This window comes from Mustela lutreola, chromosome 3 (assembly GCF_030435805.1).
Source record: "Mustela lutreola isolate mMusLut2 chromosome 3, mMusLut2.pri, whole genome shotgun sequence".
In the NCBI taxonomy this organism is placed as follows: Eukaryota; Metazoa; Chordata; class Mammalia; order Carnivora; family Mustelidae; genus Mustela; species Mustela lutreola.
Window position 1 is genome coordinate 73,196,176 of NC_081292.1, and position 27,964 is coordinate 73,224,139.

Below are 27,964 nucleotides of genomic sequence, written 5' to 3' on the forward strand. Positions count from 1 at the left end.
CTGTGAGATACACAACACATAAGACAACAGCGTTTGTGTTTAATGATTCTGTAGTATGGTTGGAAGAGGTGGAATTAACGTAAAAACATGTGAAGAGATAACAGTTGGAGGGTTAGATGTAAAACAATTTAAAACACGTTCTCCGAGTCCAGCAGAAATCCACCCAGGTGGTCCATAATAGCCATTTTTAAGAGGCCTGTCACCCTGTTGGGAATATGACCTCTTCCTTTTTTGTATAGGACCTTCTTCTAGACCTGGATTATTTTGCATTTATTGTCCTATATCAGCACCACACACAGCAACAAATACATAGTAGCTGCTGGACTCAGAGAAAGCTGTGGAGAAGAATGGATTTTGGAGCTGGGCCTTGACAATCTGGTAAAATAAAAACGATACGGAAAAGAAAGAGGTTGGACGCAAGATGTGTCGTAAAGGACAAGCGTGATAAAGTTTGGTGAGTGATTTGAAAAGGCCAGTGTGCTGAGAAATGGAACTTGAGTAATGGAAATAGTCGTGGGATAATTAATAGGAAAATGAGGGAATCAGGAAGTGAGGTACACAGTAGGGAGAGGCTGATGAATTTGGGTTAATGAATGATGCTGTTTTTTTTTTTAGTATATGTGCTGCCGAAGCGAGCACGAATGATGCTGTTTTAACAAGCGTCACTTTACTCAATTACATTGGTACTGTTAGTAATCCCAGGACACTCTGAAATTAGTTTAAAAAACAGCAGAAGTCGGGATTGCAGGTCCTTAAAAAGATGCAAAGGTGCTCTCTGCTGTAGGTAAGGTGAAGAGAGGAAAATAGTTGAAATCCTCCTTTGCCTTCCACAGTCTGAGACTTCATGAAAGCAAGGCTGAGCTTTCTCCACACAATAGGAAAGCGCATTACACGGAGGACTGCCAGATTTTAGTTGGTGTTTATTGTTAATTGGAGTTGATTTGTTTTCTCAGGGAAATAATTTTCAGCTTTGAGATTTTCATTCTCTCTTTTTAGTTTGGTGGTCTGAATGCATTGATCTTTACCGGGTAGCATGTATTTCTGCTGTGGGTTTCCTAGGCAACACCCAGCAGAACCTCTCTTTCTGTTGGTGTTTCTGAAGAGACTTTCTCTTGATATCTGTGCTCCTTGGAATTGCTACAGCTTTCCGTTGTCAGTTGCTGTTTCTGGAGTGGCTCCTCCTCCTACCTTTCCTCTGGCCATGTTATTTTTTTTAACCTAGATATCCATGCCCTGTCAGTGCCCCTGATGACTCTTAGAAGTTTCTGGATTTTAAAAATTGAAGTGGCAGAAATAGGAAGGATATTGGCTGGGAAATGCGTACATGAAGGTGCGTCAAGTTACATGGATATTTACATTTCCATAGGTCTGAGTTTTATTAGAGATTCTCTTCTGAATTCTGCGTGAAACTCTGTGCAAACAACATGCAATTTTGTTTTAGGTTGTTAGGATTAGTGTTACTGGTGTCCCTGCTCTGGTTAGCTAGAAGGCTGTGGAGAACTAGACTTTGTGCTTCTTGATTCCAATCAAATTTGAACCTCCTCAACGGGAAGAATTAGCAATTAGCCTTGGTTATTTAAGTCGAGTATCAGAAACACCTTGGCTGTCTCTCTTATTGAATAAATACTGAATCCTGTGGGGACAAAGATTTGAGATGATGGCAGATGCTTTGCCTTTCTCTTCCCAGGCTTCCTGTTTGAGGGTGGGGTGGGATAAGATAGTCAGTATAAGATTGGGCTGGCCAAATACTGTAATTGGGGGTGGGTGGTAATCTTTAGTACCTACTAAAAATAATGTTATGTTTGTCAAAAAGGAATAGTGCTTTTTTTTTTTTTTTAAGGTTTTATTTATTTATCTGACAGACAGAGATCACAAGTAGGCAGAGAGGCAGGCAGAAGCAGGCTCCCCGCAGAGCAGGGAGCCCGATGTGGGGCTCCATCCCAGGACCTTGGGATCATGGACCTGAGCCAAAGGCAGAGGCTTTAACCCACTGAGCCACCCAGGTGCCCCTGGAATAGTGCTTTTGAGCGCAGGGCTTGGGAGCATTGTGTGTTGTGAAATGACATGGGGATGTCAGGAGGGAGAGGGATTTGGAGGAAAGATGTCAGGGTTACCTCAAGTCATGCTGAATTTGAGATTGGTTGAGATTTTTATGTCATTAAACTCAAAGGTAAATTCTAGGAATTTTCACATCGGGAAGTTTGATTTCTAATGGAATCTCAAATCCTGGCTTCTAGAGGGCTTTAAATAAATATACACAAGTGTGTGTGAAAGAATAGATGGGCAAGTTCTAGCATAGTGTCAGGTTCTGAGGAGGTAAATAGGATAGACCGGACCTTCTCCCACCTGAGGGTCTTTGTCCTTGCAGTCTCTGGTCTGGAATGTGCTCCCATCAGAGCCACACAGCTTCTCCTTGAGCACCTTTGGGTCTCTACTCAAATGTCACAGAATCAGTGAGGCTGACTTTAACTTTCTTTCTTTCTTTTTTTTTTTTTATTTGACAGAGAGATCACAAGTAGGCAGAGCAGTAAGCAGAGAGAGAGGAGGAAGCAGGTTCCCCAATGAGCAGGGAGCCCAATGCAGGGCTCCATCCCAGGACTTTGAGATCATGACCTGAGCCAAAGGCAGAGGCTTAGCCCACTGAGCCCCCCCAGGCACCCCTAACTTCAGCTTTCTTTAACCTTCTGTGTTTTTCTCCATTGTATTTCACAGTAATTTAATAATATATATATTTACTTATGTGTATATACACACACACACACACAGACACATATATAAATATACTGTGTATACATAAACATATAATAAATATAACAGTTTTAGAGTAATCTATTGTGGTTGCAGTTTAGGGGACCTAGAAATTAAGTAGCTAGAGATACATTTCCAATGGCAGGTTGCGGACAAAGAATGGAGACTTGGAGACTCTAGAAAGTCAGGATTATATTGATATGCTTTTCCTTAGTCACACGAGTGGTGTATATTATGATGTATATGGGCGTTTCACCAAGGACAGTGGGGATCACTATTCCACATTTCATAGTTACAGATTTTTTCGTGCACTCACGAGTTACTGAGCACCTACAATGTGTGTTGCAGGCGGTGGTAAGTGCTAGGAACACAGCCGTGACAAAGCATGCAAAAATCACTTCCTTGCTAAAACTGTACTTCTGGTGAAATCTAATCAATTTCATTGATCAGAAGGGTCATGCTTTGGGGAAGTCATTTTCAAAAAAACGGATGTGATACAACTGGGATGATGACCTTGACAAAGAAAAAGAAGGTGGTGTTAGAAATAGTGTGGGAAGAGAACATTCAGAGCATACCAGAAAGGGTTTTGTAGCTTGTCTGGAGGTCAGGTGAAAGGAGGAGTCAGTGATGCCTCTAAGCCTTGAGCCTTGATAACTGGCAAAATGGTGGACCTTTTAAGAAATGTCAGAAAGGGGGACTGTTTTGGTGGGAAATCGTGGTGGGTTCTTTGATAACTTCTTGGATATAGCATAGGGCGGGGCTGTTGTGGTGGGAAGTCACGGTGTATACACTGAAATGCTTTGAGTTTGTTAGCCGCCTTTCCTCCCAGTGGAAATGCCCAGGAAGGGGCTGGAAATGCAGATCTGTAACTCAGAAGAGAGGTCACTAACCAGGATGGACTGCAGCCACTGATATTATTTACTTCTGCCTCTCTTCGAATCTGGGTCTAGGTAAATGAGTTAATATAAGAGCACACTCTTTTTTGTTCAGGCAATGTCATGGGAAAACAGTTGCAGTTTTAATTTGGTATCACAGGAGTATGTAATGTACCCAAGTAAGCTTACTCAGGCAGTACTTCACCAAGGGGAAGTTATATTCTTAATCCTGGGTAATGGCTATTTTATGCCCTTAGTTTACGTATTAACGATTGTAGCTCTCGTAGTAGCATATGTTGTCTTCATCCACATCAATAATTAATCCGTTCTTGAACCTTCCTCTACTGCTCACCTTGGTAATAAACTAATAATAAAATCCACTGCTATTATTAAGAAATATTAATGTAAGCACAAGAGATTTAGGACTAGATTTATACTTCTGAAACTGCTGCAGTGATGATATGTTTTCTGCTCACTGATAACTGGCTTACATTTTTCATGTCTTTATTTTTCAGGGTATTAAAAATGATGATACAGAAAGTGCCTCTCAGACTATTTCTGTCAGAGCAAAAAGCTCCATCAACTTTTGTGTATTCTTAGAACTTTATCTTCAGGAAATGTTCCATTTTGTCTACCCAAAGTCCAAATGTAAAAGATTTTTTCTTTTATTTATTAAGTTATTTTAGTATGTCTGCATTGAAGAGATTGGATGTAAGAAACCAACAGAGTACTTTGGTTTAGTATCCTCTGTCTCTTGGCAAGGAGTGCCTTGGTTTCAGGCTACTAATAGGAAACACAACTGAGAAACGATCAGATACTTCCCTTCCTCATTACATCCCAATGAGCAGTTCTGGGTTGGTTAATTCAACAGCTAAGCCATATTTCTAAGTGCCAGTTGCTTTGTTTTTCTGGTAAATCATTTTAGAAGTTGGGCTTTGCACCTTGGTTTGCTCACTCATGGTTGCAAGATGGCTGTATCACTTCTAAGTGTCACATCCTCACAAATTAATGATTAAAAGTTGTATTTTCTTTCATTAAAAAATCATTTTATGGAAATAAAATTTACATGTCATAAAATTCACTCATTTAAAGTGTACAGATCAATGGCTTGAGTGTATTTACAGTGTCATAAGCCTCTACCATGATCTAGATTTAGAACACTTCCATCACTCCAAGAAGAAAATTACTCCCTATCCACTACCCCCACACCCCTTGCCCTAGGCAACCACTAATCTTCTTTCTGTCTCTATAGACTTTCCGATTCTAGACATGTCATGCAGATGGAACCACGGGAAGTTTTCAAGGTTCCTTTATCCATGTCATAGCCTGTATCAGTCCTTTGTGACTTTGACTGCCAGAAAGTGTTCCACTGTATGGGTAAACCATGTGCAGTTTATTCGCCAGTTGATTGACTTAGTTTGTTTCCACTTTCTGGCTGTTTTGAGTAATGTAGCTATAAACTTTTGAGTACAAGGTTTTGTGCCGACAGGTTTTCATTTCTCTTGGGCATGTACTTAGGTGTGGGACTACTGGGTTATGTAGTAGCTCTGGGTTTAACATTTTAGGAATTGCTCATTTTTTTCCCAAAGGGGCTGTATCCTTTTACTAGTCCCATCAGGATTTTATGAGGGTGTCCCATGTCCTGGTCAACACTTGTTATTGTCTGTCTTTTTGTGTAACCATTCTAGTGGGTTTGAAGTAATACCTCACTGTGGTTTCATTTGCTTTTCCTTGATGATTAGTGATATTGGGCATCATTTCATGTGGCTCTTGGCCATCTGTCTGCATTATATTTTCATTTTGGTGAAGGTGTTGCTTGATGTCCCAAACTTTTTGATATGGATGAAATTTCATTTATCAAATTTTTTCTCTTACTGGTTGTGTTTTTGGTGCCATCTCTATTTTTTACAGCTAAGACATTTTTATAGGTAAATAATACATGCAATGCCCAAACCACAAATAGTTCGTTGAATTTTCAGAACATACCTATGAAAAACTAACACTCAGATTAATAAACAGAAATAACCAGCATCCCAGAAGCTGCCTTCATGGTTCCTCCAAGGTTAACTGTGATCTTGACTCCCAGCATCATAGATAATAGATAAGTTTTGCCTGTCTTGGAATTTTATATAAATTGACTCATGAGGCAGTTGTTCATCTGTGTCTTACATTTTTAAAATCCTGCATTATGTTCAGAGAGATTTCTACACTCTGGTGTGTACTTTCTGTTTGCTTACTTTACTCTTAGATAGAGTATATCATTACATGAAGTTTCCACAGTATGGTTTTCTACTGTTGATAAACATTTAGATTACATTCAGAATGTGGTCTGTTAGGATAGAGCTTCTGTGAATATTGTAGCCTTCTGGTGTGCATGCACCTAGAAGGGTAGCCTGAGTTGTAGGAAAGGCAATAGTTCAGCTATAGCGGATGCTGCCAAGTAATTAACCAAAGTAATTGCCATAATCCATGCTATTACCAGTCTTAGGAATCCCAGAAGTCTTCCTCATCCCTACCAGCCAGCAGAATTTCCCTCATGTATTGTTGTCCAGAATTTCTTTACATGCAAGTTCCTGAAACAGTCATTTCAAGGTCAATGACAAGGCTGTAATTCTGAGCTTAATCAAGTTCACCCTGTGGGGCTGAGGAGGGGCCTAGCCTTCCCATAAGCACTTGGGCTTGTGACCCATAAATGCCACTGAAGTTCTCTCTGCATGGAGGGAAAGGGAGGGAACGGATGGCAAGTGGAAGTCAGCTGTGTCTGCTGAAAGTAGGAACATCCAGACAGACCGGTTAGATGTCTACCAGAAAAGTGGCTTTTTGCTCCACAAGATATCTCTTCTGGAATTATTTTCAAAATTGAACAGGCCTTTGAGTTTCAGGTGCTCAATAAATATTTTCTATAGTGATTATGCTTTCCTCATTTTTAAAAAAAGATATTTACTTATTCATTTGACAGAGAGATCATACATAGGCAGAGAGAGAGGGGGAAGCAGGCTCCCCATTGAGCAGAGAGCCCGATGCGGGGCTTGATACGGGGCTCGATCCCAGGACCCTGGGATCATGACCTGAGCCGAAAGCAGAGGCTTAACCCACTGAGCCACCGAGGTGCCCCTGCTTTCCTCATTTTAACTTGTATTTTTCATTAGACCTGCTGTAATAAATTGAATGTCCACCTTTGTACAGGGTAGCGAGTCCTCCGTCTTCTCTTTGTCACAGGGCCTTATGGAAAATGTGTGGGGGAGTGCTCACTATGAGGTAGTCACCATTTTCCCACAGAAACAGGGTTTTCATTAAATTTTCATTCCTGTTTAAGGCTTAACCCCAAATTAATTAAAAATCTCACACACATTGTTCTACAAAAGCAGAGGTAATAAAGTAACTGTACACCTGTAGAATAATTTCAGTTAGCAAAATTATTTTCTGAGTTACATTACTGTCGAGCAAGGAGGTGTCCTTGCTTTTCTAAGGGGCCCATCTCTAGGACTACATAGATGCACAAAACTAGTTTTACTCACTGCTGTATTTCAGTGGTCTATAACAAATACGTTGCTTATACTGAAGCCTTCTGGAAAAAAATAATTGTTTCAATTAGAATTTCTATCATTTTTTTGAGAGTGGTTTTTGATGGCCAGGATGATAAAGGCATTGAGTGGTCCGGTAGTTTGACTATCGTGAGGGCGGACCAGGGGAAAAAATGTCACAAAACAGACACTCTGGTCAGTCTTGGAGAGTCCAAGATGTCTACCCCATCGGTAGACAAATTCAGGGCCTAGATAAGGATCTCTTTTTCTAATCAGTGTGCCCACTTCTGCCCTCTGAACACTGAGAGCACTGTGGTTATTGGTGATGATTGATTTTGGACTAGGTACCAAGCGTAATCATTTCGTTTCAGAAATGTTTTTCCCCTAAGTCAGCGTGAGCTGCACAACATTGAAGTGCGTTGCCATATAAACGTAGGTTAAATTTCCTATCTGAATTGTTGTGCTTTTTCTGGTTCACACCCATTCATGCCTTTCCTGTTCCTAGTTTGACCTCTTTTTACCGGAGCTGTTTTGGGAGAAGTTCCATCTCAGTTAAGCAAAGTGATACTTTACCTTGTCACAGCATTGAAAAGAAACTTGGACTCCATGTTTGAGGTCATTTGTAGGTGAAAACCCAGTTTTATAGAAGGCTCTTTAAAATAATGTGATTTGTATTTGGCTCCCTGTAGCATTGCTCCTCTGATAGTAGGAGAGTCTCACACAGATTTCAGGGAAACGTGGTCCCCTTCGGTTAGCACTGGAAGTGATATGGTGTATAGTGAGCTTGCTTGAAGAATGGTTCTTTGTGCAGCTCTCTTGAGCAACAAGTGAGTTGGATTAGTTTGTTAGGACTTTAAAGTAAATTACAAAACTTACGTAAATAAGGAAGTACTTTGTGGGAAAAGCATAGGTGAGGATTTTTGCAGAGCTGTTTGTCTCCAGGAGTAGGGCAGTCTTCCATTTTCATAGTTGTAGAGCTGGGGGAAATTCTTCTCTTGGCGGGGGATTGTTTTGGTGAAAGTCTGTGACATGTGATTCTATGTATACATTTATTTCTTTAGCCCATTAAGAGTTGACTCTTCTCAGGGTATCCCGAAGATACAAGAATTTTTTTTTTTAATGTTGGAATGTTTTATGTCTGTTGCATTATCTCATGTCCATGGAGTTAATGCAAAATTTATTTTCCTGCAGTCCTCAGAGAATTGCAGAGCCAAGCGTTAACGCTTCTGAAGACCATCCATGTGCCAGGCATATGCCATATCTTATTTAATCATTAAAATATCCCTTAGAGGTAGATGTTATGTGTATTTTTCAGCTGACTAATCCGGTCAAGAGGTGTTAAATAAGTTGCCCTAGGTACATCCGTAATGACTGAGACTCAGACCAAGTACCATTCTTTTCCCTCTACAATATATGCCTTCTCATATTTCTACTAAAATGGTTCTGATTTTTGCTCTAGATAATTGCAATTCACAAAGTAAAAGTGAAAGCCTCCGAGTGTGCTGTGTTAACAGACAAGTACCTTTACAGGAACAGCGAGGATGAAAAGGGATTTTCTTTAACTTTTTTTTTTTTTTCAGATAAATGTATTTTATTGTGAATGGTAGTATTTTAAATACTACAATTAGATTTAAAATATATTTCCTGAAAATTAGGTTAAGAGGCAATGTATTAGGTATATATCAAGTTGGAATATGAAAATTGACAGAGGTATTTTACAGAGAAATGAAATTGTGTTGAATTTTAAGCTCAATTAAAATTGTTTTATGTGCATTCTTATTGCTAAGGAGAGTTTCTTACTGTAATTGTTATCACCAACATATGTGAAACAGCTAATTTATAATAAAGCTGGCACACTTTCAAAGATTATAGGAAGACATCTTCTGGTGCCGTGTGTATTAAGAGTGTGCACTGTACCCTGGCGACAGTAAGAAACCTTAGATGAGCTTTCCCGAGGAGGGTGACATCATCACATTTGCACCGTATACCTGCAAGGTGGGGGATGAATTTGAAATGCCAGCTTTGGAGGTTAGTTAAGAGACCTGGGCCATAACCAGCAATAGGTTATAGATAGCTTAAACCAAGGAATTGCTCATGGGGATAAGTCAAGTGGATGGATTTGGGAGATTTTAAGGAGGTAGAAAATGGCAGAACACAGCTCTTGATTGTTTGTAAGGGAAGAAGATGATGAAAGAGATTTCTGGTTTGGGTCCCTTAACAGAGCTAGGAATGAAGGTGGGGGGAGCTCTGAGGAGTGCAGGAGGCACTTCAATGACGAAACACTGATTTTGAAATATTTCAGTAAGCAGTTTAGTAAAGGGGTCTAGACTCAGGACAGATTTTAGTGAAAGATGTTGATTTTGGAATCATGGGCATCTAGATGGCCGGTGACTCCCGGGGAGTGTAGAGGATCCCCCAACAACAATATGCTCAATGGGAAGAGAAGAGGCCAGAGGATGTCTTTCCACGCTCTCCCCCTCCCTGTTCATTGCGGGCTTTCCCTCATGGATTAACCTGCGAGTTTGCAACTCTGGTAGATGCTAGATGCGATCCAGCTTTCTATAATGGAAAATTTAGTCCTTCCCTTTAACCTTGAGGAAAATAAATAGATGAGTTCAGCAAAAACGAGAAAATAACCAAAAGGAGGGTAGATGAGCTTACCTTTGTTTTCCAAGACTTTGAATACAAAATTTTCATACATTACCTTTCTTTTGCCCCTCCTCCTTCTCCCCACTCTCACTGGCTCTAGCCAGCACTTCCCTTGATATTTTCCAGGAGCTTTCCATGTCCTATCTCTTGCCCTTGTAAGGGCCTTAAATGTTAGAGAGTATGATCCGTCCTTCACAGCAGAGACTCCTAGAGCTCCAGTAATTTCCCAGGGAGCTCAGAGGGAGTAAGTGTTCATTCACAGCAGGTGTGTGCCTTTGCACCGTGTGCTGTTGGCATCAGGCACAGCCCGGCTGGATTACAGCCATTTCTTGATGTGTACACCCGTCCTTCTTTCTCCCTGGTTTTTCTTGTCTCGAGGGAGACCGTGGTTTGTCCTTCCTGCATGCACTGTGGGAATAATATGCTGCGAAAGCTACCCAGATCAGTCTTCGGCTTTCCCTCTTTGGAGGGCAGAGCTGCCATTAAAGGGTGGAGCCCAGCAGCCTGGGCCATCTCCTGGCTCTGTCCCTTGTTAGCTGTGTGATCCTAGGCGGGGTACTTTGCCTTCTGTGCCTCCATTCCCTTCTTATCAAGATGGGGTGTTGGTGGCAGTGCCAGCATCTGTTATTAGGAAGAGGATAGTGAGGATTGAAGTGAAGTCAAGTTTGTAGTGAGCGGCTCCTGGTGGAGAATGTCACACATCAGAGCACATTAAATAACTAGAGAGACACCCAAAGCAGCCCCATAATTTACTTTGCAACTGACCCTTTACACTGCTCTTTTTATTCCATTGAAAGAAGTTTTATATTTTTTATTTGTTCATATCCTATATTATAAAAAGATTTGAAGGGCGCCTGGGTGGCTCAGTTGGTTAGGTGACTGACTACCTTTGGCTCAGGTCATGATCCCGGAGTTCCAGGATCGAGTCCCACATCGGGCTCCCAGCTCCATGGGGAGTCTGCTTCTCCCTCTCATGCTCTCTCTCTCTCACTCTCTCCCTCAAATAAATATTTGGAAAAAAAAAAAAAAAGATTTGAGGTCTTTGTGTTTCCAGTGTTGAAAACAGTGAGAACTAAAACCCAGGTATTCCTGGTGCTCCGTAAATGTTTTGTTGAATGCTGCCATCATTTCAGAACTCTTTTCTAATGTGTTTTTTATTTGGGGACAGTAGGGCAAGAATACACACAGTACTTAGTGATTCACCATACAGAGCAAACAGATGCAGTCTATAAATGACTTCCGTTCTGTAACATCAAGACCCTGTGACACCCCTTAGCTGCCTTTATTTTACAGAATAACAAATGAAATATAGAGAATTTTGGTTATGGCAAGCTAATTGTAGCCCATAATGCACAATTCAGATTTTCTTTTTTCTTTTTATTTTTTTAATAAAATAAGAGGGGATTAAGAAACAAGATGGGGGATATTTCTTGGAAAGCAAAGAGGCCAATGTGAAAGAATTTGTTTTAATTGGTTTTGATCTTGCATTAAATAGAAATTAATTTAAAATGATGTGTTTGTTTTTCTTTGATTCATGACTGCTCCCAAAGGCTTTTCCAGCCTTTCCTAGTGAGTTTCCTGAACGAAGCTTCTGTTTTTGAGAGAAGAGCCCAAACAGTACTAAGATGCCCTCTTTGAAGAGGATAGCAACATCAAAGCAAACAAAAGGAAATTAGCATTCAATGACGAGGCCTAACCCTAAGAACACTATAAATAGCTTTTGATATTAATATATTAATAGATGAAGTTGCTCTGAAATGTTTTACCAGACCCTCTTATTTTTCTTCTACCTGCGTAAGAGGATACATAATTAAGTTTAGGCAAACATAACAAGGAAGGGACAGTCAGAGATAGAATTTCAAATAATTTATTTTCCATTTCATGCTTTACAGCGCTTTGTCACTATTCTATCTGTCTGCACCTTGGATGTCCTTCTCTGCATAGTAGCTGCATAATTTATTGACAGTGACATCTTCAAGTGCAGCCGCACCTGAAAACGATACACACTAAATCCCAGTTTATCTGCAGATGAATGGTCGCCTCTTCCAGGGAGGAGGAGATCTGCAGAGAGGGGCTGTTCTCTCTGCTCTTCTGCACTTAATTATCAAAACAGTTCCCTTGTTTAGTGTTCTTTTAAAAATTTGAATACTTCCCGTCTCCTTTGTTTCAACCCTCTCAACAGAAGTGTATCCGAGAGACGGTGTCTTTTCTTTTCCTTTTTCTCATTTCATCACTCTTCCCGAGTGCTTTGAAAATGGGTGTTTTGGAGTGTGAGGGAGCAGGGGAAGTGACATTCTTGGCTTCCAAAACTCAGAATCTAGTGGGAGATGGGGCTGCCACGCTCCATCGTTGAATTTCTCTGGGACGAAGGGAAGCAGTTAAGCAAAATGAGGACACAGAAACCAGGGTGGCCCAGCTCAGAGGAGAGTTCTCGGGAACTATAGTTTGACAGGAAAATGGTTTTCGGGGGCAATTGCATGTGAGTTCATAGGTGCACTGAATACTTCTGATTTATCAAAACTTTCAGTGGCTTGTGATTCTCTCAGGTTTCACCCTTGCCCTTTGAAAGAATAGATTAAAAGAACACTAAAGGCAAAGGTGACTTAAACTCAAGTGTATGGTTTCTCTTTATTTAAAAAAAAAAATCACTTAGCCCTTACTTATAGTTACATTTTGATTTGTTTTCTGATACTCCCTGCCCACCTTCTTGGATGAGTGGCCTTGCCCTGCTGGTTTTATCCTAATGTCTTCACGTTCTGCCTCTGTGGCTTTCATTCTATTGCCCGTGCCTTCTCATTTATCTTTAAAAGGAAATAAATCCCATATCTCTTCTCCTCCTCATTTTCTTCTGTTTTGTTGTATCTTTGTAGCAGAGCCTAGACACTGTTGACACAATTTCTTCTAGAAGGATTTTTCTCTTTTGTCCATCAGGACTTTGGAGTTTTCTGCATTTCCTCCTGCATATTTGATACTCCCCTTTTCTCAGCTCACTGTTTCTGAAAGCTCAGTCTTTTCCCTTCTGTCACTCTTTTTTGTGACTGGATGCACGGGTGAGCGGACTCTGTAAAGCTCTCTCTAGACATCTAAGGCTATCTGTAGTCCATAACTTCAGCCTGTCTTCTTAATGCAGTTTTCATTCTGCGTCGCTCACTCATGGGAGACCAGTTGGACTGTTGTGAGGTAACTTTCAACTCTTCTCTACAAGTGAACTCATCTTACTTTTGGGAAGTGATACAGGCTGGAAAACCCAGTTATCTCTTTTCCTTTGTATCTCTTGGTTCAAGCTGTATCTGTTTCCATCTCCTGTCATGTCCGTCCTTAGTCTGTCTGTCTCTCTGTCGAACGCCTGTTGAGGCCCAGGAGAATAGGTAGAGTTTAGGTAAGTCTCAGGACAAGATGGGGTGTGGCATTCTAAATGAGTGGAACATAAAAATGGGGAGGCTGTTGTGAACGGTCAGCAGTCTCACTTGGTTTGAGTATTTTGGAGATAGTTGGGATGGAGAAAGATGAGGTTAGAGAAATTTAATCTTGTGTGGGCAGGAAATAAAGCAAAGTAGACATTTTTGAACAGAGGAAATGTGAAAGCTGCAAGAAATAGAGCTTTATAATGCAAACAATTAGGAGCCAGGAAAGGCGTTGGTGAGTTGGAGATAAAGGGGTTGTTCAGGGGGGTCAAGGTCTCAAGCCCAGGAGGTGGGGGCTCTGTGGTGAAGCTGGTAAGAGGGCACCTTTGAAGGGAGCTGACGAGGATCCTAGCGATACTGAACTTAAACTGACATGAAGCCCTTTGAAAGGAATTGGCCATCAAGCATGTGAGGATAGGAGACTTCACAGAATTTGTGTGAATGAGTGCACAGGGCTGGAGAAAGAAGTTTGTGAGTCATAAGTGCCTTTTTAGCCTTCACTGCCTTTTCCATTCCTCATGATTCATTCTTTTGTACTTTAATGCTGTCGTGTTATTTATGTTAATAATAAACCTCATTTATCTTGAAGATAGCTTTCTGTTAGGCTGCCACGAAATCTTCAAACTTATTTTTCTCAGTGACAAATAAGTGATTATAAGGCTATGGCTTGTCACAGTTTCATAACTTTGGACAAATTTATCTATCACTGTGAGTTAAGTACATTAAGATGAACGTTTCACGGGTACTAATGGCAGAGCAGCGTAATCATTTGCAGGAAATTTGAATTTGTGAGCCCTACAGCAAAAGCTCCAAGATTTTCTCTGAAACTGTAAAAAGATGCTTTACAGTTGTTATTGTAGGGTCAGGGTTTTTTTTTGTTTGTTTGTTTTTGTTTTTTTAATAGGAAGGAATGATGGTCATGATGTGGATAAGAGGAATAATGGCTGTCTGCTTTCTTATTTCTCCATAATATGAACATTGTGCTTTTTTTTTTTTTTTTTTTTTTAAATTTATCTGACAGAGAGAGGCACAGCGAGAGAGGGACCACAAGCAGGGGGAATGGGGGAGGGAGAAGCAGATTCCCTGCTGAGCAGGGAGGGCTCCATCCCAGGATCCTGGGATCATGACCTGAGCTGAAGGCAGATGCTTAACAACTGAGCCATGCAGTTGCCCCAATATGTACATACACACCTCACAGGAGGTCACGTACCTTGAGGCCTTGCGGTTGGGGAATGGTGGGGGTTGGGGGAAGAACAGTAAGGGAGAAAGCTTTGGCTTCGATAGAGAAAACCACTGTCTTCTACTCAGACATACCCAGGTTGGGAAGAAGCCAAAACCTTTCGTCTTTTGAGGGGGGAGTCCCTGAAGGGGGAGTGAAAAACTGCCCTGTTGTTTCTGTTGAAGAGTTCTCTCTTTTTTCAGCTACTGTTGTTGGTAGCCATAGTGGGAGTTGGGGTTCAAGGGGCAAGAGGCAGGCGCTATGCTACTTGCTGTGCTATGTGCTCAGGCTCCGGAAGGCCTTGGTGAGGCAGAGCCCTGCCCCCAGTCATCTTGGGTCCCATGGACCCTGACAGAGTGAGTGGGAGCGTCAGGAGTCCAGGCGGCCCTTGTGGCGAAGGTACTGTCTCACCCCCAGACTCCTCAGCTACAGTCAGGGTCATTTAGATGCTCAGGTTTGATTCTCAAGTAAGCCACTCTCCACTCTGAAAATTCATCCCTCTCCTTCCTGGCCTTTGCTGCCTGCATATGATTAAGGCTAATGAGCACGAATCGTGCCCAGGGAGAGAAATGGAGGGATAAAGAGAGTCCCTGGGCAGGCGGGAGAGGTGTGAAGAAGCCACACTGGGAAGACGCAGCTCTCCTTGTGTCACGGAGCCTGACGCTCAGACGAGTCCGTGATTTAAGTTCACAGAGCTAGAGAGCTGTGAACTGAACCAAGACTCTAAGACTTGATTGCTGGCGCACAGAGCTTTTGTGAGAGCCTGTTGCTGCTCAGAATTTATCAGTAGGGTTGCAGAAGTGTCCGGGTCCCCGCCTCCGTGCTCTGTAGTCTTCTCCACGGGCCAGACACACCCCAGAGCCGGTGTCTACCGTTCAGCTTTGAAGTCAGCTTCCTAGCTTCCACTTCCCAGTTCCCTCAACTGATAACAGCATCTGCTTGGACCTCTGCGACAGCCTCCCTTTGACTGGACGGGCCGCTTCATCATTTTCTAAGCCAGGTTCTTCGTGTCCCACGCCTTTCCCTTCAAACTCCGCTGTCCCTCCGCAGGTCTGGAGCACATACCCTCACTGTTGTTCGTATTCAGGAATAAATACACGTGCTCATATGTATTTGATCTAGGTCTGTCTTTTTCTGTGTATGTAATTATTTTGTGAGGCATAGGAAAGCTGAAATTTTAAAAGAGGACATAAATAAACGAGCAGAAGTTCTGGTGTGTATTTTCTGATCCTCTGTGAATTGTTTTGTCCCTCCGTGCCCCTTCCCTACAGCAACCCTGCTTGGGCTTAGGAGAGGAAATTCCAACACTGTCATTTTAATTGTCAGGGTCCTTTGTCTTTATCCCTGTGGCTACTCGTCTTGTTCTTATTTAAACCAACGTTTGTCTCCATACTTCCTGCGTGTTCACTTGTCTGTACAACCTGTGCATCGGTCAGGGTTCTCCAGAGGAACAAAATATATATTGAGACTACATATCTGAGACACAGAGAGAGGGCAAGGGAGAAATTTTAAGGAACTGGCTCCTGAGATCACAGGAACTGGCAAGTCCCAAATCTGCAGGGGTGGTCAGAGATTGGAAACTGGGGTAGAGTTTGTATTTTATAACCTGGAGGAGGGAGTATTTCTTCTTCTTCAGAGGACCTCAGTCTTTGCTCCCAAGCCTTCCCTGAATTAGATGAAGCTTACCCACATTATGGGGATTAATCCACTTTACTAAAAGTCTACTGATTGAAGCGTTATCACATCTTTTAAAAAGCACCTTCACAGCAACATCAACAACTTCTAGACTTTTTTTTTTTTTTTTTTTTAATTTATTTGTCATAGACAGCGAGTGAGCACACAAGCAGGGGGTGCAGCAGGCAGACCAGGCAGAAGGAGAAGCAGGCTTGCTGGGAGCCCAATGTGAGGCTCGATCCCAGAACCCTGGGAATCATGACTTGAGCTGAAGGCAGACCCTTAACCCACTGAACCATCCCAGGACCCCAGGATCATGACTTGAGCCGAAGGCAGATGCTTAACCAGCTGAGCCACCCAGACGCCCCTCATTTTCCTTCATTTTAAATTAGTTTCTGTTCTGTGTTCCAGGAACTCACCTACGATACTATGTTACATTTAGTTCTCATGTCTCTTTAGGTCCCTTTGTCACTGACATATTCTCAGGTTTTCTTGTTTCTGTTGACCTTGACTGTTCTGAGGAGTACAAAAGATATTTTGTGTCAGGTCAAGTATTTTGTAGACTGTCCCTCTGCTGGGATCCGTGTGATGTTTTCTTCATGATTAGATGGGGTTATGGGTTATGGGGTGGGGGGCAGGCGGCCATGGGGGTAACGTGTCATTTGCACCACATCCTGTCAACGGCGCACGCTGATGACTGGAGCTACTGACCTTGCCCCTCTGGCCTGGGGAGCGTTTGCCTGGTTTCTTCACTGTAAACTCACTCCCTGAAACAAAGTCACTGTGTGTAGTGTCCGCTTATTGGCGTGGGTACCCTCAATTTTTTAAATGCAAAAGACCGCCAAGCAGGTGTGGAAGATCAGGTGTGAGTCAACAATGTTGCTGAGTTCTAAGGAGTGGCAAGGCGAAACACAAAAGGAAACCAGGGTTTTGGGGGGACTTGTTTTATTTTAGAAAAAAATACCCCATAATGTTGCTATGAGAAGTAAGAAAAACGTTGATTTGAACTTTGTGATTTGTCGAATAAAAATAGATTTCAACCTTGGGCCTTCTCTGTTTATTTAATTAAGGTAGTCGGTTCTTATCGGTACACTGTACACTTATCTGTACCACTGGGACTCCATGCTATTGTTGCAGCCAGAAGAGGAAAGATTAAAATTGGTCTGTCTTTCATTATTAATTGAAACGTTATGGAGCACTGTTTTCTCAAAGGCAGTGCCTTGACAGTTGCATGTACTGGTGGTCGTGGTCCATGTTGGCTTTTCATAGCCTGTCCTAGCTTGGCCTTGAATGTGGTGTTTTCCTAGGTTCCGGCTTCTATTACAGGTAGAGGACGTCATTGCCTCCCTCTAGCGGTCAGTTTAATAATCTCGCATTCTAGTAGGACAAATTCAGCTGTAGAAAAAGCAAATCAGTGCCTATTCTCAAAGATAACATACCTTCACATTTTAATATGGATGCAAAAATGACATGGTGATTGAATTTTAGCTCTGTCCTTTTAGATTCGAACTGATTTTTAAACGAGGCAGTGTTTTAACATGGTAAGTAATTATAACTTGATTAAAAGCTGTAGTGATGAAGATAGCATTCTCTGCAGAAGGTTGACCTAGCTACTGTTTTCCTAAGGACTTCAGTGGGCATTTGATTTGAACAAGGGAATTGAATTTGGCTTCTTGCCAGTGTTTTATCAGTGCTGTAGGAGCAAGTGCATGTTCTAGATAAACTTGAAAGCCACAAAGCTTTATGGAGCTAGGAGTGAGGGAGTCCCTCTAGAGAACGGTTTGTCATTCCTTCACAGATAAAACTTTATCTCTGGTGCAGGAAATGGCCTTCTTTTAGAGCTCTCCATCAACATTCATTACATTACCATGACTTGAGGAAGAGGCTGCATTATAGGGTGCTCTCTCTGTATATCTTTGGAGAGTTGAAATAATTTACCAGAATTTGAGGCTGGCTTTGTTGTGGTTCTGATGGAAATACCAGGTGACCCAGCATGTGATTTTGTGGGTACTGATCCCTGGAACGAGTGCTGGTGTTTGTGCCCAGACCCGGGATTTTGTCCTCTCGAAAACCAGAGGGGACAGCATTTATGAAAGGCAAGGCGACTAAATCAGTGAGCCTTCTGCCGGTCTCCTTAGAGGTGCTCCTGATGAGGATTAAAGCGGAACTCAAGCGTCCGCAAGCCACCGAGCATTGACAGCTGTTTGGAAATGAGGAGGACAGACTCTCCGGAGAACCGGGATCCCAGCAGTGGTGTGTGGGTGTCTGTTTGGGACACTTCTGTTGCATGTGTTACCACAGAGACGTAACAGACCTCGTTAAGGAGAAATTGATCTGTCCTTGCGGTTCTCAGTAGACATGCATCAATAACGAGACGACCTGTCTTGTCTCCCCAGCTGCATCTGATCCACTGGAACTCCACCCTGTTCGGCAGTATGGACGAGGCGGTGGGGAAGCCGCACGGCATTGCCATCATTGCTTTGTTTGTTCAGGTAAATGGTCTCCCGCTGAGACTGTTCTGTTGTTCAGAGATCCTTATTTCTGATTCCTTGGCAGAGTATTTTGTACTCTCAGTTTTATTACTTCTTAAACTCCTGTGTGGAGAACACGACTCATTTGAGAAGAGGACCCCTGATTCTTCTGGCTCGTGAGACAGCAGCCATATTTAAGGGTAGCAGATGGTTCGTTTAGTCTGTAGACATTTTCTTCTAACTGGGCTTCAGGGTCTTTGGAGAAATGATGTTGAAAATGTCTCCTGAAGGCAGCATGCATTTTATTAATGAAAAAGAATTTTAGAAAATGTTTTTGGACCCTGGCGCTTGCTGTGAAATCGAAGAAAAATCAATAATGTAATCATGTAGTAGACTCTTTTAGCTCTTTGTTATTAATAATTTTTACTCCAAGATGATTTGAAGTGTCTGATCGAAAACACTGATAAAATAAGACTGGCGAAGATCTTGGCGGATATAGTCAATATAGAGTTTAGATTTGAGCTCTGTACTGGGCAAAGGATATTAATTAAATTTTGTGAAATATAAAAAACAGACTACCTACTTTCAAAAGTAAAAATTTAATCTAGTCCCCCACCCCCTGCCATGAGTCTTTTTAACTTTGTCTTGTCTGTTGGATGTCCTAAAAGATGAAGAGGTAGAAGAGACCCCGCTTTCTCCTTCCCCATCCTACAGAATGGTCCTACAAGGGCCAGAGAGGTCGGTCACAGATCATAGTCACACACAGATTTAGTGTCACCGTCAAGACCAGAAACCATTGCTGTAACTGCAGTTCTGTGTGGTTCTGGGCTCTCCTTTTGGAGAATGTGAGACTAGAGCAGTCATATGAGAACAGTGATCGTCAGTAACTTAATTTTTCAAAGAAAGTGGGGCCTTTGCAAACCTGCTTTTTTGGTGTTGTATATATTTCAATAGTAATATTAAGCACAGCAGTTTTCCTTTATAAATTTCTCTCTCAGGTATTTGTCTATTGACAGAAAGGTTTTAGCCTTTTAATATTTTAAAATCAGTATCTCCAAAATAGGACACCTGTCACAGAATTTAAAAAGCAAATACCCAGAGTTTTAAATGAACCTTCTTACTCTTTACTTCATGGCTTCTTATTTTTTTATAGGCAAGGGCCTATTTTATAACTGCATTGTATAAGCAGAATAAAATCATGTTATCAAGACACTGATAAAAGTGTTTTGATGACTTCTAGTGTACTAACGTAGTAACTATGGAAGTCTACTTTTGTAACCTGAAAAAAATGAATAAAGTGTCCAAATTTGAGAAGTTGAGGCAATAGAAGTAGAAGGCAATGTCTTGTTATTAAAAAATAAGAATGAAATAAAATAAATAACTGAACAGTCATATCAAGAGGAGAAGTAAGCATGTTTGTTTCATCTCTGGAGTTGGTATTCATTAAATATTTGTGAATGGAATTGAATACGAGAATATTCTCACTTACTTATCCTTAGCATAGGTCAGGTGGCATAGGTTGATAGAGCACTAGGCTGAAAGCCAGGGCTCTGGGAACCAGCGTCAGTATTCCAGGAAGAAGCTCAAGGTTGTAGGCCCCCGGGGAAGCTTACAAGCACGTGCACCTGTTCTAACTTTCCCCGAGTCTGCTGGGAGGAGCCATTCTGGTTATCTAGGAGAGAGTCAACTTACAGAAAGTCTGAGAGCGGAATCTCAAGAAAGAAAGAAGGACTGATGAGGAGTGTCCACTGAAGTGGAGACGAGAGGGGCTGAAGTCCATCTGGGGCTCTCACACTTCTGCAGGAGGAGTGGGAGAATGGGAGGCGGGGCGGGGGAGGTGGGGGGAGGCAGGGGCGGTGAGCGTAGGTTTCCCTTTCAAGAAGCGTGGCTCAAGAAAGGAAAAACAGATGGGGGTAATAACTCGTGCTGATGTATAGGAAAGTTCTCTTTGTCTCATTTCAGGATCTGCGATCTGCCTATATGTTTATTCTGAGCAAAAAGCATGAGTGCAGATGCAGAGTTTAAAAATACTGGAGAAAAAAGTGATAACTTGATATATAAGAGTTCTGGAGGAGACAAGAAGATGCTGGATGGAGAGCTTTTGTGGGTAGACTAACCTCGGAAATGAGGGGGCATCCACACTTTAACCAGAGCAGAGCAGGAAGAGAGAGTGGGTAGAAACGGGATGGATTTAAATGTGAAGAAAGGCATGAAGTTAGAGGGGCTCATGCCTGATGACCTTCATCATCTCTGAGACACATGAAGTGGAATTATTTCTAGAGCAAGGGAAGCATGGGTGTAGAGTTGGGTTTTGAAATAGCCCAGAGGAGAGTGGTAACAGACATGGCAGTCAGTGTGGAAGACCCACTTGAGACTGAACATCATAGATGGTGTGGGACGAGATCTTGTGGCTTGTTTCTCTATCCAAGTAGAAGAGTAGAAGACTTGAGAATTGTTGCATTGATCTCTTGCAGAGCAGATGGCTTAGGATGACACAGGGATGAGAGAATGGAGGATGGCTAGAAAGGTGTCAGGAAGGGAAAGAGACAAAGCCAAGAGGCCCCTGGGAGCTGTGGCTCCTTAGATCAGTGAATGGGGAGAGAGAGAGAGGAGAGGGTAAGAGCTGCATGGATGAGACGCTGTGGTCAAAGGGAATGGTCTTTGGAGCTGAAGTTTTCAGAGGGAAAACAAATTCAGGGAATGTTCTCAGGAATGTTCTCACCTCAGTGCTGAGGTGGAATGGGGCTGTAAGCCACGGGCTTCAGGGCTGAAGATACATTCCAGGGAGTCGAGGTCCTCTTAGCGATTGCAGGAGGTGAGGATGACGAGAGGGTGACCAGTGGGTCATTTTTTTAAAAAGGTGGTGACAATATAACTTCGCCCCAAGTAGAGCCGGGTAGTATTTGAGGAGGATGGTTTAGTCCGAGGAGGATAGCCTCGTGCCCATGGGTCAGAGTGTGCATTGGAGGGTATCCGCAGGGCACTGACCTCTGCTTTCAGCCTTGTCTCTGGGGGAGACTGCACAGCATCCACTCGGAAGGCCCAGGTGAGCTGGACCTTGAGCAGACCTGAGGGCTTCACACGGACCAGGACCAGCAGGCAGTGGCCCCCTGTTGCAGAGGGCACAGCGGAAATGAGGTGAGGTCAGAGTGCGAGGTGGAAAAGCACGGGCCAGGGCTGGGCAGGGCTGATGGGGTCATTTTGGATAGCGAGGGGTACGGAGGTAATGGGTCTCCTGGTTCTTGGCTGCTGGGCACCAGGCTATGCTGTCACCTGGGCTGCTCTAGGATTTCGGGGGCTGGGGTGTACATAGTAGCATCTATACTCACTTTGTTGGGTGGTTATCACCTCTTCCTACGGAAATCCAGCAAAGACGGAAAGGGAAGAGATGCCACAAGAGCTAGAGTTTGTTGCAAGATTTAAAACTCTTGCCCATAAAGTATGGAATCTTTAGAGAAGGAGGAGCCCGAGATACTACTACTCTCCGTATAACCTGTATTTGATGCTGTTTGGCATTCTGAGTAAGGATAATAGTGGGTGATAGTAATTGAATTAGGACGGTCTGTGCCCTCTTCTGAGGTCTCTGTTGTCTTATCTTAAACCCCATCGCTTTTATCCTCCGTACCCCACCCCTCCCCCACTGGATAGATCAGAAGCTGAAGGACAGAGAGGTTAAGTAAATTTGTTTTGGCCTGAACACTGAGTCAGGCTTATCGCCCTCAACCCGCAAGGATGACAAGAAGCCCCAGTTCAGATGTATCTTCTATTTCCGCAAGTCTACACACTTATATACGTTTACATGACCAATCAGCGAGCAGGGTACAGGAGGGAGCGAATCAGTCTATGCACCTAAATGAACAACTTCGCTAGCAACCAATGCTGTTAACTTCCTCTTTGGGCGTTCCGCTTAGTCTCACAAGGCAATCCTAACCTGGCAACTAGCCAGGCGCCATCTTTTAATGGCAGAGGCCGCCCTGGCCAGGGGCCTGCCTCCGACATCTCCCCCTTTTTTCTTTTATGGCAGGGATCGTGCCTGTCTTAGGTTGTCAGTGGCGGGGAATATCCTTATCCGTCATCAGACGGCAGATATCAGTGATCTGCGTCCTGTCTTAGGTTGGTATATTTCCCCCACCAATCTTACCCATCGTTGACTACCGATCCAGCATACTTAGCCACACTTGGGGGGATGTTCCAGACTCGATGGCTAACAAGGCCTGCACCATGGCTTGCTGTTGCCTAGGTTGCTGTCGCCTCCAAATTTGCAGTTTCCTTACTAGCAGAATCAAGCCCACTACGAGGATTGTCATCAGACCAATTACGCTAGCCCATTGTTTCGTAAAGGTTAACACATCTTGCAATGTTTTGATTATCTCTGGAAGGGTTGCAAGCTTAACTCTGGTGTTATTTATCTTTGTTATGCCTAGTAGCAGGTGCTGAGTGTAGTTTTGGAATTCTGCAGACTAATTCCCCCACAAGTATTGGGAGAGCTGTCGGGAGACATTCTGTAAGTCACTCATATTAGTATAGGCTATGGGAGTTACACAAATTGCCGGGAAGGGTGCTATACATCCCAGTCCCAGTAGGGCCCCCAATATGTCCACTTGTTCTTGAACCAAATCCACTCTCTGGTTGACTATCAGGATTCCTGCTTGCAGATGTGCATTGATCTGAGTCTGTGTTTGAAGGGCAGCCGCCGTTCCTTCTGCAAGGGTGTTCACAGCTTCCGCAGTGGGTATAGTTGCAGCAAGCGAGACTGCTGCTGCCGTGGCAGCTGCTGTAGATATAGCCAATGCTGTCACAACAGTGGCTGTGATAACAAAATCTCTCTTCTTTCTGGATAGCACCACCGGTAACTTGTCCTCTGGAATGGAAACTGGGATAGGAACATGGGTAGGGATACGCATAATCACAGCCAGCTTGAAGGCCGTGACATTCCAGCACTGGGAAAGATAGCAATTCTTAGTGCAATTCAACGTATCATTCAGCTCGCTAGCATTTGTTACGAGGAAAAGGAACGGTGGCGAGACGCATATGGGAGTGGGCTGATAAGTAATATTATGGGGACAAGACACATTAACTGTTGTCTCAAAGGTACTAGAGTCATTTTGTTTATAAGAACAGTTGAGGAATTTGCCACCATTTAACATGGACACTGCTGAGATATCAGTACACGCTCCTAGCAAGTTACAGACCTGCCATGCATCAAAGGGACAAGAGGGATTGCCTTGCTTAGGATTTTGAAAGGAATAATTGTACCCTGTAAAGGTATTATTTTTATAAGTAGGAAAGCGTGGAGTGAATGTAAAGTTATGCATTTCATTGATGTAAACTGAGAGCAAGGTACTCTGACATCCAGACCACTCCGGTGGCCATACCCTGTTATTGGTGCACCTGGGCAACTTAAAAGGTTGATATGGCCCCGAGGCATTAATAGGTTTCACAGGGGCCAAACCCTGGATCACAGGTGGTCCCATTGAGGTATGTTTAGCAAGCCTTCATCTAGGAACCATGGAGCCGCCTTTTCCACTGTATTAAAAAAGGCCCGAGCAGTTTTTGCTTTTAGTGGAGTTCCATTGGCTTTCAGCAGGTCTTTTAAAGACCCTTCCAACCGCACTTTAGATACTTCAGATCCCATTATGAACACACAGACAACAGACGCGGATGTTAAAGACACTAACTAGCACATTAACTTTTTACACGCATCTACTTCAGTCGACCTTTTCTCCCCGCTTTACCGCGGAATTCCCACTTTTGAACGTGGCTAATGTCCCCGCTTTACCGCGGATTACCTGCAAGTTTCCTTTATTTAGTTCCCGGGTGCCGGCACCATTTATCGCCCTCTACCCGCAAGGACGACAAGAAGCCCCAGTTCAGATGTATCTTCTCTCTCTTTATTTCTGCAAGTTTACACACTTATATACATTTACATGACCAATCAGCGAGCAGGGTATAGGAGGGAGCGAATCAGGCTGTGCACCTAAACGAACAACTCCACTAGCAACCAATGCTGTTAACTTCCTCTTTGGGCATTCCGCTTAGTCTCACGAGGCAATCCTAACCTGGCAACTAGCCAGGCGCCATCTTTTAATGGCGGAGGCTGCCCTGGCCAGGGGCCTGCCTCTGACACAGGCTCAGAACCTGAGCATCCTGTGAGGGCAGCCTTGGTCCTGAACCTCTCCAGTATGTAGCCCTACTGGATTCAGATAAGGACTCTTCGAAGAGCTGTAATCTGACAGGAGATGCATGGAAGGAAAAACACCGGCCAAGGTGAAGTCCTCCAAGTGCTACCTCACTGTTAAACCAGTACAATGAAGAGGGAGGCCCACTGCCCCCAAAGGTCGGGCCCAGGACTCTGCACTTATTCGTGCATTTGCCTCAAGTATTATTTTCTTAACTTTAGAGAATTCATTTTCCATCTTTTGAGCCTGTCTGAGGAATTGCAGACACTTGGGAAATAGTTAAGTCTGGACTCTTTTGAACTGATCAGCCTATCTTAGATTATGTGTCTTGTTTCGTCTCTTTTCTCTCTGATGCCCCTTCACCTGGCATATTTCACACTTGGTGCATGTGGAGAGAAACGGAGAACATTGAGAGGTTGACAGCTGTTCTAGCACCTGTAGGTCATCCTGCACAAATGTGTGGGGCAGAGAAAAAGCATATAATAACATTGTTTATCTCAGATTTTAAATTATCTCCTGTTGCTATTGTCCTCCATTATCATGGGCCATTGAAACCTGGTTGAAAAGTGGAGATCAGATGGCACTTACAGTTTTTAAAAGTTAAAGTCAGGAATACTTAATGTCAAATTTCTTTTGAAATCTCACAATCTGTGGAGCATTTTTTTACACTAAAAATATGTAATGATACATAATGTTTTAAAATAGAAAGCTATGAGCAGCATATTTTGATGAATTTAAGAATAAAATGGTGGTTATACAATTATGTCCAGTCTTTTTAAAAAGGTTTTATTTATTTATTTGAGAGAGAGAGAGAGACTGAGCACGAGTGGGGGTAGGGGAGAGGGAGAAAGGGAGAGAGAGAAGCAGGCTATCCACTGAGCAGGGAGCCCAACGTAGGTCTCCATCCCAGGACCCTGGGATCATGACCTGAGCCAAAGGCAGAGGCTTAACAACAGATCCACCCACCACCCCCAGTATAGGTACAATCTTTATAACAATGATCTAGAAATGCCGGAGGTAAAACAATGAAAGGGTTTGAAATGTGATGAGCAATGTTAATTTAGAAATATCCTTGAAATATTAAATTGCAGTATTATATCCTTTGATATACAGTTGGCCTTGAACAAACTTGACTTTGAAACTGCACGGGTCCACTTATGCATGAATTTTTTATAGTACTGTAAATGTATTTTCCCTTTTTTTAGGATTTTCCTAATAACATTTTCTTTTCTCTAACTATTGTAAGAATAGAGTATATAATACATGTCACATTCAAAAATACATGTTAATTGACTGCTGTCATCCGTAAGGCTTCTGGTCAACAGTGGGCTATTAGCAGTTAAGTTTTGAGGGGAGTCAAACATTGTACGTGATTTCCAACAGCACAGGGGTCAGTGCCCTTAACCCCTTCATTGTTCAGGGGTCAACTGCAGATCGCACAGTGGGTAGTAATCTCTACCTAGTAAGATGAATTTAGAATGAATTCTCGAAAATGTCTTAGAACTAACACTTTCCTGTACTAGCCTCTCTTACAACTTTAATCGCCCTCTGTAGATGCTGACCTGGTTATTAATGAAAAGGTCATTTATTCCTAGAGAAGGAAATTCAGAAGGACTTGAGCTTCACTTTCTGTTAGTTCTTTTGAATGAAAGCAGAGTATTTAAAGATAGTTGTGGTATGGTTTATGCTTTGTGTATTGCAGATAGGAAAAGAACACGTAGGCTTGAAGGCTGTGACTGAAATCCTCCAGGATATTCAGTACAAGGTAAGTCCTTATTTAAAAGAAAATAAAAATACCGGCTATGAAAGCAGTTCCCACTCTCAGATTTGATGATACGTACAAAGGACTCACAGAGTAGCTGTTACTCTCCTGGTTGTGGTTTATGACAGAGGAAAGACACAGATCAAAAAGGAGGACAGTGTGGAGGCGCATGGGCTAAGTCCAGGAGACACCAGTCATAAGCTTCCAGCTGTGCCCTCCCAGTGGAATCATGGGATGAACCTAACTCTTTCGACCGTGGTATGCCACAGCTCATTTGAAGTGTGACCAACTAGAGAAGCTCGCTGAACCTTTGTGTACAGGGATTTTATTAGGAGTCCGTTATGTGGGCATGAAGTGTCTGTGTAACTAACCCCAGCCTCACCCCATACCCCAGCCAAACCAAGCCTTCATCATAAATCACATTGTCAGGATAAACTCCTCTGGTCCAACTGGAACAGTGTGGCCCAAGGCCTCCGGCATATGAAACACTCTTATCAGGCAGAAGATTCCAAGACCTCAGAGCCAATCAAGGCCAGTCCTCATGACGAGCTGCTTTTTGAGCAATCTAGGCGTGTGGAATTAACCCCTTCCGCCCATTGGTTATAGGAAAGTTGTGTAATTGAAACAAAGATTATGGCAACTATACTAAAAAGTATTTATGTAAAAAAAAAAAAAGGCAAGTATGCATAAGCTGTAAGATCAGGTATCGCAGAGAAGGTGATTTAGTTTGATACGATTCTGTAGTGATTCAGCCCAGCTTTGCTTGGAAGCCAAGCTCTGTTATAACCAGTGCTTTTCACGTGCGCGTTGAATCGATGGAATATGAGTGTCCTCAGAGGGCAGTAGTTTAATATTGGATAGCTACTGCAGAGATAGTGCAGAGATTCGAAGACCAAGACCCATGGCCAATCCAAAAATCAATCTGGAAGTGAAGTCTGATTAGCTTGAGGCTGGTGCAAGCCCAGGGCATCTTGGATGAGGGAAAAAATGTCTACCAGAGATTTCCTGAGCAGGCTTAGAATGAATCCAGCTACCAAGGGAGAGCACAGACTAGTCAAAAAGCTGGTAAGAAGGGAGAGGGACACATTTTGGCTGACATTTGTCTAATAGAAATGGGTTGAGAAATTTTCTTTCATTGCTTCAGCTCATACGACCTCTGTCTTTATGGAATACAGGGGGCTGGTGGGAAGCAAGTAAGCTGGATTCTTACAATGTGTCAAATCTTTCCTAGAAGTAAGGAAGAGACTAAGAGTTTATGTATTAACCTCTTATGTCTGCTTTGACAGAGTAATCTTACAAGAAACTCCAGCTACCATGACAAGTCTGTTTGCCTCTAGGGCATGAGCAATTTAAGGGACATTATTTAAAATAGTGATTGCAAATGTGATGATTGAACAATGGCACAAATATTTTATTGAAATTATTTTATTGAAATTTAAATACAACTTTGATAAAAGTG

At 42.7% G+C, this 27,964-nt stretch overlaps 1 protein-coding gene across 8 annotated transcripts in view; it reads left to right on the top strand.

Annotated features, from left to right (window-relative positions):
• The window catches only part of CA8 (carbonic anhydrase 8), an 88,057-nt gene that overhangs the window by 25,382 nt on the left and 34,711 nt on the right, over positions 1 to 27,964 (top strand). For 7 of the 8 annotated variants that reach the window (XR_009351752.1, XR_009351754.1, XR_009351753.1 and 4 more), the window contains exons 4-5: positions 18,490 to 18,585; positions 26,446 to 26,508. Coding sequence is in view for 4 of the 8 variants with exons in the window: in XM_059166386.1 (XP_059022369.1) it covers positions 18,490 to 18,585; positions 26,446 to 26,508 (159 nt within the window). In the remaining 4 variants the exon portion in view is untranslated. The remainder of the gene's footprint in view (positions 1 to 18,489; positions 18,586 to 26,445; positions 26,509 to 27,964) is intronic. The other variant, XM_059166385.1, reaches the window with a different exon arrangement.